At 40.4% G+C, this 20,690-nt stretch overlaps 1 protein-coding gene across 2 annotated transcripts in view; it reads right to left on the reverse strand.

Moving 5' to 3' along the window:
* The window catches only part of VCL (vinculin), a 58,250-nt gene extending 37,793 nt beyond the window's left edge, over positions 1 to 20,457 (reverse strand). Inside the window, exons 1-2 of one of the 2 annotated variants that reach the window (XM_031603004.2) lie at positions 20,008 to 20,457; positions 2,731 to 2,801 (exon numbers count right to left, since the gene is read on the reverse strand). In XM_031603004.2, the coding sequence (XP_031458864.1) occupies positions 2,731 to 2,801; positions 20,008 to 20,175 (239 nt within the window). In that variant the 5' untranslated portion in view covers positions 20,176 to 20,457. The remainder of the gene's footprint in view (positions 1 to 2,730; positions 2,802 to 20,007) is intronic. The other variant, XM_031603002.2, reaches the window with a different exon arrangement.
* Positions 20,458 to 20,690: the final 233 nt, after the last annotated feature.

Here is a 20,690-nt window from a genome sequence, read left to right on the forward strand (position 1 = left end):
GCAGCTTTTTCCTTCTTTACATTAAATTTTTCACAAGTAACACAAACACACCGCAAAACATCTGATACAAATTACAGGCATTACTCATACTCCCTCAGGACTAAGAGAACTGAGATAAAGAATAGCATTTTTTAACTCTAGGTCAGTAGTTCCAATGTGGTTTATGTCAGCAGCAAGCAAAGGGATGCATGACAGCTTCTCAGCAGCCAACAAATAGTTCCGCTGTGCAATCACACTCCTACTGGAAAACCTGACATATTACCACCATACGTACTCATTATGAACCCTCAGTGTCAATTTCAAGCAAGCCAAAACCTAAGTTATTAACAGGACTAAACAGATATTCTTCCTCATCATTGAGACAGGTTTCCTCCAGTCTGATGTTAATTTTGAGTGGCAAAAATATGCACAGAGACTGCAGCAGTAGTGCATGCAGGCTGCTCCTTATCCCATCAGACAAGTGCTAGTGCAAGTTCTTTTACAGGACTGCAACTTTCTGAACCAGCACTTCAGAAGAAAACACCCTGCCCCTCAAAAGCAAAACAACCCTCATCTGTTTCACCTCCTGCATCCAAGTCCTGCCCTGTAACACTGAAACAGTGCAATTCCCTTGGCAGCTCACTCGCTACTGTTGCTTGCTCCTACAGCACACACAGCTAGAATGCTCCACAGCATTAGCAAGGAACTATTAACAGAAACAAACTCATTTTGATATGAACTCCACATTAACAAAAAAAAAACAACAAACAAACAAATGCAACAGGTAATCATTTATAAAGGCCATTGGTCATTCATAATTCATGTTATTGCATTTAGGATATTAAGAATGACGTGCAGTACATTTCATTACTGTGGTATAGCTTTGAATCCCACTTTTTATGTTATATTACATAAAAGCAGTCCAAACAGTCATGAGTTGCTGGATTATGTCCTTGCTTTCAGCATAACATGGTACTATTCAGCTGTGCCTCTATCTCATTTTTACAGTAACTGAGCTATGTAAGTCTCCAGAATCTATGTTGATCAAAGACTGGCAGCAGTGTAGCAACTGAGAAGTCTTTTTTTCCTTAATCCCTTACTTACTTCAGTGAACAAGAAGTTGGAAACGAACTAAAAACTCTACACATCATAGAAAAGATCTACACATCCTAAAAAGTGAGCAGAGTTACACATTCATACACAACTCACCAAGAAGAAATGCTTTAATCTCATTTCAATACGTGCCGATACACACTTTCCAATAAATAAATAAAGAAAACAATTTTGCCAAACAAGATGACAAGGCAGGAACTCAGCATAACAAATACTGCAGTGGACTGTAAATGCACATTTAGCTAAGTATCCTGTCTTCAAAAGTAGCTGCAAGTATATGTCTTTGGAAGGATAAGCAATTATCATACTCTCCGTGCACTCTCCCATCCTCCAACTGATTCCAGTTCTTAGGATTTCCTGTAGTTTGTCTTATTTGATATCTGACAATAGATTCCTCTGAGTATTTGGCTGTTACTCTCCAAACATACATGAAGATTTTTTAACAGTAAACGGCCTGTACCTTCTCCATGAAGCATTCAAGGCATGGGATAGTAGTATATGGTGACATTTTGATCGCTCAAACCTGGCTGATACATTTGGCTTATGTTTGACACCTGCTGAGCACATTACAGATGCTCTCATCTATGCACCACAGCTCCAGAATCTCTCTCTTACTATTCATAATGGCCAGTTCAGAGCCAACCAACATCTCAGAAGCTAGAGCCACTGCTCTGCCACACATGCGTAGCTTCAGACTTCAAAAATATTTTCATCTGTGCTTAAAATCATATAAATCAGTTTAATATATTCCTGCTGTAATTTCTCATTCACGCATTAATCTTGCTTCCTTGTATTAAACTTTGGGTTATCAGTTTCACCTCACTTTTCATCTGGGCTTACAGGACAGTTGTGAGCATACTAAAAAAGCATAGATCTTTAAAGCCCCACTGAATACCTCTCATCTTTACCAGGGCTAACATGCATTTTTTTCTTTCACTTTTCATCTTCGCTGTGTAAAATCTTTTCTTATTAACCTGTGTTCACCTTATAGGTATACGGGTTTTCTTAAAAAGTCTTCAGTCTTTGCAAAAAACTTCAGAAATCAGTATATACCATATAACTTCAATTACTCTTTCCCATGCTTGTAGTGCTTCCAAGGACAGAAGCACAATTTCCATGCACAGAAGGATGAAACACATATGCGTATATATCTATTAACTTCCCTCTTCAGAAGAGACCATTTGCTTCAAGCCTACGTTTGACCTACAGACCTTGTTTCCAAGATTCCCCTACAAAGCTTCTGAAGCCATAGCAATGCCTTGACAAATATTCTGCGTTACACAGCCACTTTCACATATGACTACAGAATTAACACAAAACATTTGTAAATATGATATCATCTCTGTAACTGCTAAGAAAAGTATAAACAGCATACAATTAAGTGCAGTTATTAATCTGAAATCTCTTACTGGTAAAGGAAGGTAAACCTTAGATTTTATTTATATAGATATGTATTTAACAGGAGAAGTCATAGTGAAAAAAGTAATTCTGGAAAAAGCTCAGCCTCAAGTCTCCCAAGAGAACTATTTAGACAAGAGTATTTTCTAATCCATAACAGCAGAAGCGAGTAACATTGACTCATCATTGGAACACGTTTCCTCTACAAACAGCAAAAGATTTACAATAAAGTGAGTTTACTTGATGAACGCTGGTGGCATGTCCCTTTTCAAGATCTGGTCTTCTGTTGTCTGCACAGTCTCTTTTCCAACCTGCAGGAAAAAGAAGTTATACTTAAGATTGAGAATGTCAGTGTAAAGCCCAGACAAAAACAAAGAGCAAGAAGAACAACCAAAAAATAGTAGTTGTACTTCACGACAAGTAGCTAGGCTACTTGCTATTGTAACTAGTTTTGACACCATTACATGACAAATTAGTCCACTGCCTTAGAAATTTCTATCTTCTCTCCCTCCAACATCTCTGCAGACAGTACACTCACCCCTCTCTTCATTCTCCACAGAAACAACACTATGTTTGCTGCATTTAGTTGCGTTGGGGAAGAAAGAAAATTTAAACGAACAAAAATTATCTCTGTAGGTTTTGCTCCCTTCAAACCCACCCAGTCAGAAGCCAAGTTCCAAGTTAAAAAAAAAAAAATCCTATTTTGCTAATGAACCTGCCTGCTCTATTAGAAAAATTTAGTTAATTACTGAAAACACACTTTACATCCACACCATCCATAGACAGAAATAATTACACAGAAGCTAATCAAGTGATAGATCTGGGCTTTTCTATATACTAACTCATGTGTTATACAGTAGAAGTCTTTATAATTGCTAGCTGGCTCTCTAGACTGTGAGATCACCAACTTGACAAAATATTTCCAGCTCCTTTGTTCGCTGTATTTTCCAGCTGAATAAGCCATTCAGAAAGGCACCACAAAGCAGAAGGTCATTAGCCCAGACACTAGCGTGTGTCAAGAGCTGCCAAGCCTGCTCAAGCTAGACAAGATAGCACTAAAAAACCCTCCATCAGCTGGTACTTCAGATTTGCTGGGTTTTTCGACAGAAGTTGCAGTGTGCCAACATGCATAGCACTTGCCAATTCAAACACTGTGCAGCTCTCCAGAAGCATCACTTAGCTGCACATTTACTCCATTTGCCAAAACTGCTGTGCCCCTTCTTTGGTCTCCCTTTCCCCTTTCAGAGGGATTTTACAGATATACACTGGCCCCAACACTCCACTGGTTCAAACTCAGAGTCAGTCTAGCCTACAATTAATAATTCTTAAATTAACTATAGCTACATTTATGAGCACTATTGTAGATACTTCCAAGTAATGGAGGAAAGCACTGAGACATCAACGATTTTACAATGCTTTTTCATCTCTGTGCTCCTTGTAGCCCAATAACAGTCACACTTGTGCTAGCACACAGCACTGCAGCATTACGTGATTCCTAAACTTTCCAATAGTGCCTCAAGAGTATAGTTAGAGATGCATCTCACGCACTGTTTCTTGGGGCAGGGTTACATGACCCAGAGACAGCACACCAGTTTTGTTTCAGTTATTTCCATTGCACTTTATTTTACTGATGCATGACGAAGACCACAGTGAAAAGGAACAATTGCATAAAGCCTGAACTCTACAGTGTCACACCGTATAGACACAGGAGGAGATCACACACTGGAAACCAGCAGTAATACTTTTATTTCCAAAAGCATTAGGTGAAATGTCACTGCCTTCAGAATTTCTTTTTCATCCGTCCAAACCTGCTCCTTTTAATAGAACATTTTTGAGGATATATACTTGCTAAAGAAAGCATGAAAATTTATTTGCAACTAAGGGGAAAAGGCTCTTTGAAGGGCTTTCTAAGAACGGGCATTCAGCTTGCTATATTATGTTGAAAAGACAGACATGAACAACCAAGAGACAACTTCTGCTTTAATTACAGTACAGTTCATGCAAGTTACTGCTATTTTTACTAGCCTATACAGAAGTTTTTCTTCATTCAGTCTGAAAAGTCTCTTAACATAGACTTAAGTTTATTAACCACTAGTTATAGATACACTAACATTTTATAATATGTATACACATACATAATCTAAACATGGGCATTCCTTGATATGGCTACCATGAATCCTTAGCCTTCCAATTAAAGTAATGTTCAGGATGAGCCTACTTCCATTTTAAATTTTTGTGAAGAGCTCTAACCTCAGAACTTCTCGAACTGCCTTTACCCTAAACACTGAAGTCAGCCCATTTCTCATCCAGTTCATGACAAAAGCATTCCTGTTGAATCCTTCACACTACAAATCCCATAGACAAGACAAAATTTGGGGTAGTGTCCATGAGGTCTCAGTTTAAAATGACTGTTTAAACATAAAACCTTGTGACACAATTAAAAGTACTCCATATTTACATAACTCTGCATTAACATCTAAGTTTTTCTTTGCATTTGTAATCAAGGTGTACAGACAAGAAAATAACATGCACCACATACCATTTAATAGATGAATTCTCAAAACATGAAGCCATATTTGTGACCAAAAAGACGCAACCCCAAAAATACTTGGGTGTCCTCCCTTTTAGGTTTTTTTTTTTTTTTTGCTAAGTGTTTTCATGAGATTTTTGGTGTTGTTGCTCCTTGTTTTAACAGGAAATCGTTTCTTCAGACTGAATGAACTAAGCGATTTTCAGACATACTGCAGTGTAACACAAGACAGATTCATTCCACCTTACCAATGCCAAGGGAATTGGGAGGGGGTTATCATTAGGATGTAATATCTATGCATCCCCTATTTTAGGTAGGCTTGAAGAGCTTCATGCTAGTAAGGAACAGTTACCACGGGAACCTCTATTTTATTTCTATCCAATAGGATAAATGTGGAAAAAACAGGATTACAACTGTTGTTTCAGATATACTTAAAACCTACAATAATCTTCTAACAAATCAGGAGGGAACAGTTCCCAAAAAATTCATATTACTGATTATTAATAATTAATTGGTTTCTACCCACTGCTCTAAAGTCACTCCACCAGTTAACACAGTAACCAGACCTGCACTTCTTGAAGATTTTATCAGCCCAGAACTGCAGAGGGGAAGGGAAGTTCTCATGCAAATGTTACCAAGTCAGTTTCATTGTTCCAGGTTCAGAACATCCATATTGGTCTCCATTCTCTTTGCTGGAGAAGTAACTTCAATTAGAGGCACTTGGCTTAAATCAAAGAAAGAATGAGCTACCTCCCTGCTACTCAACAACAGTGAACATGACACTGAAATCTTATGGAAATGGGACGCACTCAGCAGAGAGCATATCTGACCACTGAAAAGGCTTCAAGGCTGGAAAAAGGCTTCCAGCTAGAAGGATCAATACAAGATTGAGAGTTCCTGCAGCTTTAAAATTTCAACTTTATTTGAAGATTTTACACACTTATTTTCCACTCATCAGTAGCCTATCAGTGCGTTTCCAGTTTCCTGCTGTGGGGTATTTTCTCCATGGCAAAGCACAAAGAAAACTTCCTGATCGGGTTCAGTTTTGTCATATCCACTTCTGCTGCAGAAAAGACAAGTGGACTGCCAAAGGTCCCTTTTCTATCTTCTCAGCCTGCTGGACATAGATAAGAACAGCCTTCCAGCAAGAAAGGGAAACAGTTTCAGCTTCTGTAACTCTTTAGGAGTTTGCTCAAACCACAGCAGGATACCACAAACATCTCATTGCATCTTAGTTCTCCCACTTCTCCCAGAAACAAAAGAACCAATGGCTTGTGTCACAGCACATTTAACATGGGAGTCCAAAGTTGATTGCTTCGGTTTTGGTGGTGCTGCTTCTTTTTCAGTGTGGTAGAGTGTTGGTTTATTTTTGGGGAGCAGGGTATAATACTGTAATGGGATGAAGAATACAGCCATAATAGGAGAGTGGCAAAGTCTTAGGCTCATTCTCATTTGCTGTAGCCAAAACACAGCACCTGCAGATGCAAAAACATAGGAAAAGATCTGCTTACCTTTGGAAGGCCTCAGGTAGGCAGGAACCTCCAGCAAGTGATACCCTTGCCTCCACTGTCACACCTTAAGTGAGGTTTGGGAGGGGCTGGATCCTGTCTCCACCCCTTCTGGTTACTCAGGTGCATTGCATGCACCTGAGCTCCCCTGGGTTGGCCCTGCCTTCCCACCAGGTACTCGATCACTGCTTCAGGCCATGACTCAGCATTTCCACTACAGAGGGGCATTTAAAAAAATAAATAAATAAATCAAGCAATCTTCTGAATGTCTTTACTGACATTAACAAGAACTCAAACACTGTAGACAAAGACCTCCTTGCAACTTGTTTTCCCTAGTTAAAAAGTAAGAAAAGCTCCATTTTATCTAGGAGCCCAAGAACAGTCTTGTGTCAAAATTCACTGAACACATACAGCCCTAGCTCTAGCCCTAACAGAGCCGAGGTTTCTCCCAGAGGATAAACTACAGTAGAACTTCTGCTTGACAAATTCAGAGTACTCATAAAATAAAGTCATCTAGTCTGTAGGCTGTATAAGGAACTTCATCACAAACTATCTTACATTAAAAAGAAATAACACCTAGTTGATGTGTTATGCATTCTTCCATATATTGCAAGCCTCCAGGAAGCAAAATAACACTTCCATTGTTACATCTCACATCAGAAATCTGTTCTAAATCAATGCAGCTTCATGAATTTCTCTGAAACTTCTCCATTTCTTTATATGTCTGCCCTGAGGAAAAAAAGAATAAACTGAAATATTTGACATAACTACACAAGGAAAACAGTTTCTACACTGAAGATCTGTATCTGAAATCCTGCTAAGATGAGATACAGCGTCTTAAGTAACTTTGAAATAGGGTTGGCTAGTCCTTTTTTCTTTTTGCTTTTCCAGGATGTAAAAGGGGCTTCGATACCAAGACCATGAATAATCCATTTAGCAGTGTCAGAAGCCAGCCAAAATTATTCCAGATTTATGCCTATTCCTTGCTAGAGCACATTTTTGAGGCCAGATCAAAAAATAAAAAAATGAAAATGAGCAGAGATTACAAAATCTCCTTAAGAAAGCACTTTCAATTCTCTTACAGTACCAGGGAACTTATACGTTATAGTTTAAATAGTGATGACTGAAGTTAATGGCATCCAGTTGTACATCCTACACCTTTCATAGAGTTCATCCATCCCCACAAGGCCTTGACCCCTGAAGGCCTACAAAATCAGTTCTTTATCTTGAACTGAGTTCAGGGAAAGTTTGTCTCAGTGGGCTCAAAGTGGCAAGGGCTCAATAACTATCTCACAACTGTTGAGTTTCCCCTTTGTGAAACCAACTATTTGAGCTAAATTAACACGGGAAACTTCTGAGAAGGGGCAAAGGGCCCTGGCAGGAAAAGAGAAACAAAGGGTACTCAGTGCTCTGTTTTCCTTCACTGTTGTCAGCCATAGTATTTGGATTGCAACCCAGATTCTTGTTCTTATTTCAGTATTGAGCAGATCCAATTGTTGATATTCCATACTATTTCACTAGGATCTTTTTAAGACAGCTGCTCGAGTGAATATTGTTTTACCATGTCCTGATCCATAGCTACCATCATCCATGTAGGTAAGTGGTAGGAGAACAGAACTGCATGCATCTTGGCATGACAGCAAAGCATTAAATTTAATCAATTAACTCCAACAACTTTGGGGCATATCATATTTATTGGTCCTACCCAAATTTCACAAATTCTTCAGCAATTATGACCAGATTACATTTGTAGCTTCCAGTAGAGACATGACTTCCTGCAAAGTCAGCAGAAGAAATAAGCAATTTTTGAAGGTTTTTTTTTTTAAATGAAGAAATAAGAGAACAGAGTTACAGGTAACTCCTCAATCTAATCCTTCTCTTCCAGCATGATTGAAAAAAGTGAGTCTTAACATGTTAAACTTTATTGTACCTAAAAAAAAAAAAAAGTATATTTTTCTCTTAAAGGCTCTTTCAAAAGCATTGAAGAAAAGTTCCCAATTTCTTCACTGCTACCCTTCTCACTTAGATTTTAAAACTGGATTAACACATCACTTACTATTAGATTAAGCTTCTTAAAACAGCATTAAACTAAGCTGTTTTTCTTCCATGTAGTAGAACAGGGCAGTGCAATAAAAGGTTGAAATACAAGTCCAAAGAAATAGTTCAATTGTCTTCTGGCTTCCAGGTTATGCCAAAATAACAATGCACACAGCTGTGCAGTTAATAGGACCAATTCTTTTTCCCTTTAAGCTAGACAAAAACAAAGACTGCTGAATGACAGTCTAGCTACCTTGCCTCTGCGTCAAAATGGATGCTGTATATTGGCTCCCAGTTTTCTCATGATCACCCTGTAGACTACATCCCAAGCATAGCAAGGCATAGTTTCAAAGTCCTCTGGCAATAAGTCAAGTAAATTAGAACACTCCAGCCATCTGGTCCCAAATAGCAGCAAGCTGACCTACCTGTCTACACTGGAGATTAAGACAAATTCAGTTGGCCTGAGGCAAAGGAAATCCTGCTGTCCAAGTAAAATATATAAGTATGAAGCAAAAACCATATGGCAAAATGAAAATTTAGGTACCAAAACATTTTTTTAGTCATGCTGCTAATGTCTACTAATTCTGTACTGATAACAGGGCTGAGGTTTGGATGCTTTATGTAGTTCCAAGATACATAACTTGACAAAGAAAACAAAGCACATATTGAGCTGAATTACGTGAGACAGAATTATTCTTATTTCTGAATTAAAAACTCCTCTAAGGCAAATTATAACTGCAATTCAACCTAATAAGATAGTTGGTTCTGACCTTCGGGCATATCCAAAACTCAGCTGGAGGAATAAGACATTAATTGTCCTCCAGAAACAACATTCACAGCTGAATTAGCTACTTTTACCTTAGAAGGAAGTCTAAGAAAGGTCCCTCATACCAAATAGCACAGACTTGAAAAGCACATCCAGTTCTTTCCCAGACCTGTTCACACCCAGACCTGTGAATCATCAGCAAGTCTCAGAGCACCTCTTATAAATCCTGCTGCTGAAGTACAAATAGAGTAATTAGTACTGCCCTAACAGATAACTTATCATAGAGCTAAATTGTCTCCTTACTCACATGCCCAACTTTACAGCAAGTAACCACCATGCGCAATTATACTGTTGGTACATTTGCATGTTCTTTGACAATCTGCTACTACCAAAGTATTACCCGACATGCAAACATTACCCTCCATGTAACTAAGATGCACACATCCTGTCCTCCATGCCTTCTATGTGTTCAGTCAAACAAACATGCCACGAAATCTATTATTATTATTATCAATAGAGCCAAAAGACTTCACTATAGAGTGTTCATAGAGCAGCTCAAGGGAAAGAAAAGCACTTTTCAGGTAGAGCAGAATTATCTCTGGGAATATGTACTTCTAATATAAAAGACATAGAACTAGACAGAAAGACAGTCCCTAAACCAGCCCAAGCTTCACGTAGGTACTTTCTGCCCAGACTGCTTTTTCTTCATTAGAATGACAATTGTACATGGTCTTCATTAAAAAATATTTATATTGTTTTTTTTATAAACTCAGGGATAAATGAAATAGTTGAGATTATATGACTATTGTCCATATTGATTTTGACCATTTATACCAGCTCTGCAAATATTACAGCAGGCAGAATATGAGCCACTTCCACGGGAATCACCACAAATATCTGACATTATTTCTGGATTAGATGAAAAGGACAAGGAAGCTAGCATCAGCAAACAATTCTAAGATCGCAGTCAAGCACTAAAAACAACAGAAAAACTGTAAAGCACCTGATAGCACATAACTGCTACCACTTAAATCAGTAGGTGGTAAGGTGGTAACTGTTCAAGTCTTTTTAGATGCTAGGTTTTCCCCAACACATTGTCTTTTTGGGGGAAGTTAGTCTGAATTTACAAGCAACTGAATTGAAGAAAATAATTCTTTGGAGCTAGCACCGCACTGAAAATAAAATAAAAAATCTAAGATGTAGGGCCAGCTTGAAAGCCAACTAGAAAGCAAAAGCTAGATCCTTCAAGCTTACAACACCTCTCCTATTTTACTTCCTCTAATGCTATACTTTCATATGGTTAATTATCAGCTTCAATATTTTCTAGCAAGTCACATGCAGGGAAGAGTTTTATGCTTTCTCCTCTTGCAGAGAATTATCCAAGAGTCTTTCACAACAATGGCTAAGCTGTGGCTCTTCAAACAAGTTACTGAACTGCTTTAGGGCTGCAATACTCAAGAACAGTCAGAGAATCTACCAACCCACATTAAAAATTGCAGGGCCACAAGTTAGCTTGCAAGTGAGAGATGAAACATTTAATATTCTATAGTTCAGCGTTGCAAAAAATCTCCACAAAGCTGGGGGCAAAGGAAGAAGGGAAACCAGATCAACAGAGAAAAACATTCCTTCCTGCTGCATGGGGGGTGGGCTGGGCTGACAGCCCAAGTGCCAGTGCAGACAGCTAAGGGAGGTCAGGAATGCAGGTTTTCTCCAGTATTAACTTAACAGAAGTAAATGAAGTGCTATGCTTACTGAAATTACCTTTTCAGAGAAAGATTCAAGTCAAGTTGAAACCAGACAAAAATTGACTGAAGTTCCCAACTTTACCCCATGATTTTTTGAGAGGAGGGAAGAAAGCTTTTTTATTATTTATTTAAGTATAGCCAAGAATTAAGTAGTACTTCAGCTGCTACAGCCAACTCAGTGGTTTACCAGCTATTGGCCCTTCACAACCCTTTTTTTTTTTTTTTTTTGTCATTTTAGTCACGGCACACTAAGTAAAATCTGACCTTTTTACTGCTGTTCTGGTGAAGTTTGAGCAACTGCATTTGTTTAACCTCTCTATTATTCAGCACAAGTATTATGCTGTAAAAGCTATAAAGACAGCTAGGCTTATGAAAGTGAAGTTTAGTGTAGACCAATAAATAGAGGCCAGCTTACTAACTTGTCCTCTCATCTAGAGCTGTGAAAGTTATACAGAAATTAAAGAACATGTTTTTATACTTGATACTAAAAATTATACCCAACTGGATTGTGCAACCTAATAGAAAAAAGAAATCAGCTTTGCAGATTCAGCTGAAGGATATTTAAATCCATCCATGCATATTGAAAGCCTGAAATGAGAAACTCGGAAGAAATTTACAAAAAACGGGTTTAAAATTTAAAAGCAAGTTGACACCTCATGAAGAACAGCACCAGCAAGTCATCTTTCCAATATCCTCTAACTGGATATTTAAAGTAGCATTTTTATACTGATAACATTTAAGATAAATATTCAGTACCTCATACACTTGTTAATATTAACAACTTTAAGTACATTCAAATGACTCCACAGAGATATGTCACAAGTGACAAGGTGTGTGTATATATATATATATATATCCCTAAAAATTCCAGGGAACAGACAGTCCTTTCAAGGACCTGCTTGAAAGAATACAAGGATGCAGTCTAAGAAAGAAGAGGGGCTCTGGAGAAATGGTTGATTTTCCAAATTTACCTCCTCTTAGCTCAAGAACAGTCCACCCAAAAGATGGCAGGAAGCCTTATGGAAAAAACACAACACTACTGACTCAACTCTGACTTGAAAAGGAAGCATACAAGCAGAAGAATAGAGAGGTGACTCAGGGGAGAAATAGAGATACTACCTGAAAACAAAGCAATGTGATTGATCTTAAAGCCCATGTAGAGTTAAATTTTGTGAGGAACATGATGGGCAACAATTACAACACAAACACTTCTGTATGTACATCAGCAGCAAGATGTAGACGCAGGAAAATGGGGGCCCACTGCTGAATGGGTGGTGACAAAACCAAGAAGGTTAAGTCTTCTCCACCTCAGCTTTTACTAAAAAGACTTCACTTTCAGCAGTCCCAGGTCCCTGAAACTTTGGAGCAAGGGAAATGCATCTTGAGCGTTAAGTAATCAGATTACATTTACTTTGACGTGGGTGTAACCAATGACAGAAAATAAAATGCCATTTTATTAATATGGGGTTCTTCATAGGGATTCTAAGCCAACAGAAACAAGGCATACAAGTTTTCTACAGTAACAGTTTATTTCTGTCTTCTGTTCTGTTTTTTGAGAACCCTGACATAACCACCAGTTTCCCACCCTATCTATGAAGTAATGGTTCTGGGAAACTGCTCTAACATCTTCTCTCAGTGAAGAGAGCTTTCAAGAACAAACACTGAATATAAGCTGGCAATTTCAGCGATCTTAAGGTTTTGGGATTTACAGTGGTTGTTTTCCCCTCCTGCTCCTTCATTTTCCCCTTTCACCAGCCAGTATTGTTATTCATGGATCATTACTCAGAATCAAGGTAATTATTCTGAAGCATCAGCATACTGTTTAATTTACAATACAGTTCTCTTTCCAAGTGAGTTGTTCAACATTTCCACAGAAAGCCTTCTGGTCTCAGGACCAAGCACAGGTCATACCTCAGCAGACCTGAATAATTAAGCAAAGCAAACAAAGCCAAGTTTTACTCCATGGACTGATTCTCCATTCAATCTTCAAATATCCTTCAAAATGCACTATGTTCTCAACTTACTACAGGGACAAACCGGACCTATTTCCAAATATTACACATGAAGAATTTTCCCAATTAAGATTTGAGCTTACTAGTGAAACATCTGTCACTGAATGGAAAATCCAGCCTTTACTTGATCATTTCCATTCTCTTAGTCATCTTATAAGCAGTGTCTTCTGAAATGCAGACACCTGCAACATCCACCCCTTTGTGTTGCATTTCCATTCATCTACACAAACACTTACTTTAGACTTCAGTTCTCTCTTGAAGGATGTCATAAAAAATAAGAAATCATACATTGAAACATTAACTGCTGTGTATACACACACTAAATTAATTGCATACAGTCAGAGTATATTTTACTATCGAAATTCACTAGTGTCAATGCTATCTAGTATGAATTCCTATTGTAATGTTTAAACATTAATGCCAGCAATGTTAGTATTTTACAAGAATTAAAAACCATGGCTGCAGAGGCAGGCTCTGTAACAAGAAGCAATTCTCAGCTTTTGACTGAGAAAATGAAGGAACAGAATTTGTCACTAAAGGAAAAATCCAGCCTCCTGTAGCAGAGTTCAGAGTTTTACATCTCATTTGCCAGTATGACTTGCTTTATATAGAGAGAAATAGCAGCATAAGAAAACACATTAGTAACAGTAGTAGTTGTCTTTGCATCTTTTCACCTCAAATACAATGTCAGAAAGACTCAAAAAAAAAAAAAAATCAGTCAGACAAGGGCTTCAGAACAACACTTTCAAGCTGTACAATACTGAAATGGGGACTTAAAATTAGTCTTAACTCTAGGTGAGGCCACTGCTGAAGTTGAGCAGTACTCAAGGCAGTGTCAAATCAGTCCATTCAGTCCTTTGGAAAAGTAATTGGCAGAAGAGTTATTTGTTTTAAGAGTTCTAGCAGATGTGGAATCAAAGAAACATAACCCAGCATTTTCACCAACCACCACTTAACTTTCTCAGGCACTTACCATAACTAGCATTAACATCCATGTTTGTTTAACACCTCTTTAAAACCACTACTTGTTTTTTCTTCCTAAATCCTCCAGAATATTTGCTTCATCAGTCCAGATTACAGCTACACTGGGAAGGTAAAAGACATGCAAATTACCCTCCTGACGTTCTGAAGCTACACATTTCTGCTTTGTGTAAATCACAGTGAGCTATGTTTTATTTGGTTCATTCCCTTTATAAAACTGTAAAGGAATTCATGCCTACAGGCTGATCGAACTATGAGAAGAAACATCCTCCAGTTTCAGAGCACAAAGAAGAAATGTAACACAGAAGTTGCAAGAAGTCAGGAACGATAAGAAACACCTCAGCCCCGACTCTTGGATTTAACCATTCCATTCTCACTGCTGAAATACACTTACACAGTAAAAGGAAGCATTGAGTTTTCCAGAGCGTATTCCAGCAGTGGTACACACCATATTGTTGGCATATGGAACTTTTTAGTCCAGCCAGCCACTATAAGGTTATCTATTCACTGCTGAATAATACTCTGTTTTTATGCCCAAGAGCAAGCTGCACGTAATTAGTAATGAAGGCATTCACTATCTCAATGCACATTTAAAGAAACAGAACAAAAGATTCCTTTTAGAGAACAGGCTGGTATAAATTAAGACTCCAAATACATAACAGAACAAAAGAGATTTTTCTATTCAAATTAGAAACTGATTTATCGCTTATGTAAAGATGACTCCGAGCAGATAAAAGCAAGAAAGAAGTTATGATGTGCTTTTGTTATTACAAAGTTGCTTTAATTCTAATTCAACACTCTTTCTCTCAGCCCACCCCCATGAACACACCCTCACTACTTTCATCTAACAAGAACACATGGTCACTGTTCCCATGGTCTGAAAAAAAAAAACGAAGTCCTAAAGAAGATACACCAAAGTAGGGTGACGTTCTTTCAAAGGTAAGCAAATACATATTATATGCATATTATAAAGAAATAACACCCAACAGCAATCACAGGTTTCCACCACATATACACATGTAATATAGAAATACACAATGAAAAGATCTATTCTCTCACGAGATCTTCAGGGTTCCTCTAGCACTCCTAGCAACTTGTCATTTGGCAATAGGTTTGGACACAATAGTTCAGATGAGCTGCTTTAACAACTCACTTTTTCAGTATGGCAGGAAGCAAGGAAGGAAAAAAGACAAGACCAAAAAAACCTCTGAAAGTTACTGCAGACTTTAAAAAAAAAAACAACACCTTATTGTTTTCTCCTTTCTACCCTCCTCAATGAGGCTCTAAAAAACAGCAAGCTGATTTCTTCCCCAAATAATCATTTCACTAAGCTCTCTCCGCTCTCACACATCCCGAGATACAGGCAAGCCAGCTCTGCCAGGAGAAAGTCTAGAGACAAAGAAACTGCTTTCCCAATCAATTCTCCACACCATTTCTCCATATTAACTACATTTAGCAACATATTTGAATTTTACGCTGCAATTATGACAGGGGTTTCAAGGCAGGTTGCGTCTTCCACAAACTCGAGTGATTTCCAGTCCAACGGGCATCAGCTATTGGCAGGTAACTCACAGACTGTCCACAGAAAATGCACAGTTCATTCTGCACAGCCCTGTGAGCCTCTGTCACTTCCTGCACTTGAGGAAGGTTCATGGATACGTACCCAGAACAGACTGAATGCTTGAGGCAATAACTTCATCATTCATGAGGATGAGATAGGACATCTGCCAAGGATACACCAAAAACAAAAATGTGGGAAAGGTGCATATTTATTTTTTAAGCTTCATGTGGCTGCCTCAGTACCAGTGCTTATGGTGAGGTAGTGGTTGGGCATGCAGGACTTAAGGGAAACATCTGATGCACCACAACTGCAAGACAAAATACTCATAATCAAAGAGACCCTTACTCATGGCTGACCTGACACAGTAACTGTCATTGATGCAAAAAGATATCAGTAGTTTCATAAGCCTCCAAATCTCAGTAAGTGAATAAAGCTCGTCACAACATCCAGAATGTTATTTCTGAGCAATGCAACACTTAACCATTCAATAGACAAAGTAAAATAATTTTTCTCCATAAAAGTTCACGGAATAGAAATTGGATGTATGCAAACATTATACAATACATAACTTAGAATGGAAAAGAATAGCATATGTAACACAGAGAATGGAAAATACATTACAAGCTGCAACATCAATTAGAGGAAATGAAAACCTCCTTTCCAAACATGTCTCTTTTCCAAACCATCTCAGACATTTTATTTGTGAACACAAATTTAATTACGACCAGTTCATGGACTGAGCTCACTCAAAGTGAAAAATAGCAACACTGGTCAATGGTCCGACATTTGGCCTCAAGTAAAGAGTCAAATCTTTCAGAATAGCGACCTGGTAAGACAACTCAGCCCCTGAAAAGCCAACACCTTCCTGAGCCACTGGCACCACTTCTGAGCTTAAGTTGTATGTACTTAAGCCTTCTCACACACTCACCTTTGCTACCCTAACATGCACAGAATTTATTCCCTATCTGACAAGCTCAGCTGCTTCACCTATGGGACTGCTGATGTTTGGCAGAACAGCAAGGGTTCTGCTGTGAAGCAGCTCAGTCTGAAACACTATGACAAGTCCATATCTTTAACATTAGAAAATCAGAATCCAAACAAGGCAGTAAGTGAATGGCAGAGTAGAACACGCTTTCTCTGTTTTGCAGTATTATAACATTATTCTGAAGATAGAACTGTTAAGTCACTACTATTTTTCCCCTCTACAAAATTGGGAAGTTATTTATACAGGGTATGAAAGGTTTAAGTTTACTGCATTGCTATTAGTCATCTTCAGCAGAAGTCCCTTCTAAAAAAAGATAAATTTGATTAATGCTTTATGAAAGAAATTAGAAAACCACTGAAGTACCATAAGGTTAATTTCCTTCAAGTCAACTTGATCACTCAAGATCTCATTTTGCTGCCCACTAAAATTGAAGTATATTTGGCAAGCTCCAAATTACTCCCAGCCTATTGAGCTTGACTGATTTTTCTCCTCCAAACAATCCTGTCATTTTTGTGGTACATCTTCAGCTACAAGAAATACCAAGCCAAACCCCAACCCTTCCCTAAGAGGCACACATCCATTCCAAATACCAGCCAATAAAAACATTAAGATCTTCAGTTAAAAAAAAAAAAAGAAAAAACTGATTAAATATATTACAGAAGATCCATCAAATTCCACTCCAACCTGGAGATAGTACACTGTCATACCTGTACCTAAAGAACATCAACAAAATGAACTTCAAAAAAAAAAAGTTACTGCATGGGGCTCCTTCTTGGAAGGAGACATCTTTCTTAACCCATTTTTCACATCTCCTCAGCATTGCACAAGTGAAGATCTCAGCTACCAGCAGCTGCTTACTGATACAGTAGTCACAGGGATTCAATTCTGCACCCTCTAAATTACGGAGCCGGTACTGCGTGTAGTAAGGCTGGTGAGCTGGACAATGATGTTGCTGTGTGAGACACATTTTCACAGATAAACTAGCCTCTCCTGGTCAGTGTTCACCATCCTGTATTCTCTGTGATACTTACACTACATGAAGGAGCCAGGGTAGACAGCAAAGAATAAAGAAATCTACCAGCCACGCTGCCATCTTGGTTGTACTGGCCATTTCTTCTATGCTGTCTCCTATGAAGCCACTAGAAAACTAGCAATTAGATAACCTGACTGAAATAAATATTTCTGCTTCTGTGAATAGTTTCACAGATTGTCTTCACACTTCGGAATGATGCACTGAAAGCAGAGCTTTGGAAAGGAAACAGAACTTTGCTTTTGTTTTTCTTTTAATGCTGTCAAAGCTGTATTCTACCAAACCAGGACATCTTTTTTTTAAGCACCACCTCAGATTACACATCTATTGGCTCTCTGTGAATTAACACACAAATTGTATTCAACAGTCCGTCTTCTTATTTAGCTGGCAGGCAAGGAAAGAAAATCAGAGGCTTTCAAAACAATGGCCCCAAATGAAAGATGATATGGCATTAGCAAGCTGCAGAAAAGAAACTAATTCTATTTCTGGATTTCTGAAATAAGTCCTACTTTTTGAGACAGAGCTTCCTTGTGGCGGGGCATAAGAAGAATGAACAAAATCATACAATTCAGTGAGACAGTCTAAGCTCAGAAACAATGTTACATCTGAAGTCTTCCTTTCAAGGAAAAGCATTTCATACACTGTGGCTGAACACCCATACAGCCAGAGCACCTACTGCAGCAGTTCAGTGCTGCAGGCAGACCACTTTTCATCAGAACTCAGGAGTTTCAGCTGAAGCCAGAGAGGTACAAGTGTCCTGCAGCACATCCCATAGAGCTCACAGAGTCATAGGACAAGAAGCAACAGTGGCACTGCAGAACCTCAAAGTGGGGAGCTATTACTGCATTGGACGTACTGCAGACTGTAATCTAATGAACAAATCACTTGCACTACTCATCTTGACAGCTCCTTATCCCCACAAGCCTCATGATTTCCACATGTTAATGAATGTATCAGTTAGCTGTGATGCAGTATTTTAACCATATGCAAGTATTACAGTCAAACTTAAAACTTTTTTGTTAAGAGAAAATGCTTTCTATGAACAACTTAAGATTTTTATGGGATTCAGAGTGAGCATGAAGTGTGTTATGTTTCAAAATGAATCCATTAGAGTCTATAAATGAACCTAACAGAAGTGCAAGTATTACTAACTGTTAAAGGAACAGAAGAATACAATATTCCATTGCTCTTCACATCAATCAAGACACTTTTGCTTTGCAAGAGTTTGCTATTCTTCTGATGCAGTAAGTCACAAAAGCATTAATAGAAAACATTTCAGACATATTAGTCATGCGCTTTTCAGACTAAAGTGTCTATACTGCAAATACTTGTACCTTGAGAAGTTATGCTATGTTTAGCTGTCCCAAGAATCCTAGAGATTCCGCTTGATCTTGACCCACCATCACTTCCCGCAGGCAGAGAGCAGCTTTCATTCAAGGCTGTGCAGAACAGAGCAAGCAGCAGCTCCCGGCTCTGTGCTCTGGCCACAGCTCCGGGCTGCTCCGCTCAGCGCTGAGCACGGACAGCTGGCCCCTGTCCATGTACCTCACTGTCACAACCCTGCCTTTTTTTCCCCCCCCTTTCTCTCTCCTCTCCAGGAGGAAATTATACTAATTAAGTACTTGCCTGTTACAGCGGATACATTTAGAATCATGGAATCATCACAATTAGAAAAGACCGCTAAGATCACCTGGCCCATCCATCAGCCACCCCACCGTGCCCACTAACCACGTCCGTCAGTACCACATCTCCGCGTTTCCTGAACACCCCCAGGGACAGTGACTCCACCGCCCCCTGGGCAGCCTGTGCCAGCGCCCTGACACTCTTTCAAAGAAGTCTTTCTTAATATCCAACCTGCACTCCCCTGACACAACTTGAGGCCGTTCCCCCCCGTCCCATCGCTGTTCCCCGGCAGAAGAGGCCGACCCCCACCTCGCCACAACCTTCTTCCAGAGAGTTGCAGGGAGAGAGAAGGCTTCCCCTGAGCCGCCCCTTCTGCACACTGAACAACCCCAGCTCCCTCAGCGACTCCTCGTTAGACCTGTTCTTCAAAACAAGAGTTTCGAAAACAGCGAAAAAAGAAAAGTAACCCGACAAAAAAAGAGAAAAAATCACAAGTACACAGGACACGTGCGAGGCGTTTCAGCGGCCGGTACGACCAGCAGTAGTCGCGGGGTTGAGCGCGGTGCCGCAGCTGAGGAGGAGCGGAGCCGCCCCAGCCCCGCAGGCCCCGCGCGATCCCCGCTCCGGACGCGCGCCCAGCCCAGCGCCGCCCGGCCGGCTCCCGGCGGGGGCAGCCCCGTGCCGTGAGAGGCGCTGCCCCGCGAGGAGAGGCGGGGACGGGCCGGCCGCCCCTACTCACCCGCACCAGGTTGCTGACAGCGGCCTGCACGGCCGACACGGGGGCGGTGAGGTCCGGGATGGCCTTGCCGTCCACCTCCCCCTCCTCGTGCATGATGACCAGGTGGGAGATCTGCTGGGCCACGGGCTCCAAGATGCTCTCGATGGTGCGCGTGTGAAAAACGGGCATGGCGGCGGCGGGGCGGGGGGGGCCGGAGCCCGAAGTCCGCACAAACTCCTGCAAAACTCTGTCCCCGCGGGCTGGCGCCCCACGGAGAAAGCCGCGGCCTCCGCCGAGAGAGAAAAACAAGAAAGACAGAAGGAAACGACGCCGCCCCGAACTCCTCGCCTCTCAGCGGGCCGCGGCGACGCGAAGCGGCAGTTCCCGGCGCGGGCGGGACTCGAACCCGCTGCCCTCCCGCCTTCCACCGGCGGCACCCACCCCGCACTGGCGCCCCCCGGCAGCCAGGCGGCGGCTTTTCAGGCGCCACAACCAACCCCCTCGCTCCCCGCCCCCGCCGCCGCCCTCGCCCAATGGCCGCGCCGCCGCCGCCGCTCCCAGTGGCGCGAGGCCGCGTCCGTCAGCATTCCAGCGCCTCCCGCCCCTCCGCCCCCGCCGCCAAGCTGGGCTGCGCGGTCGCCGGTTTCCCAGCGCTGAGATGACGTCAGACATTCTGCTGTCCATATAAGGAGACGATTAAAGCC

The sequence above is a fragment of the Phasianus colchicus genome, chromosome 8 (genome assembly GCF_987193195.1).
Source record: "Phasianus colchicus chromosome 8, bPhaCol1.hap1.1, whole genome shotgun sequence".
Taxonomy (NCBI): domain Eukaryota; kingdom Metazoa; phylum Chordata; class Aves; order Galliformes; family Phasianidae; genus Phasianus; species Phasianus colchicus.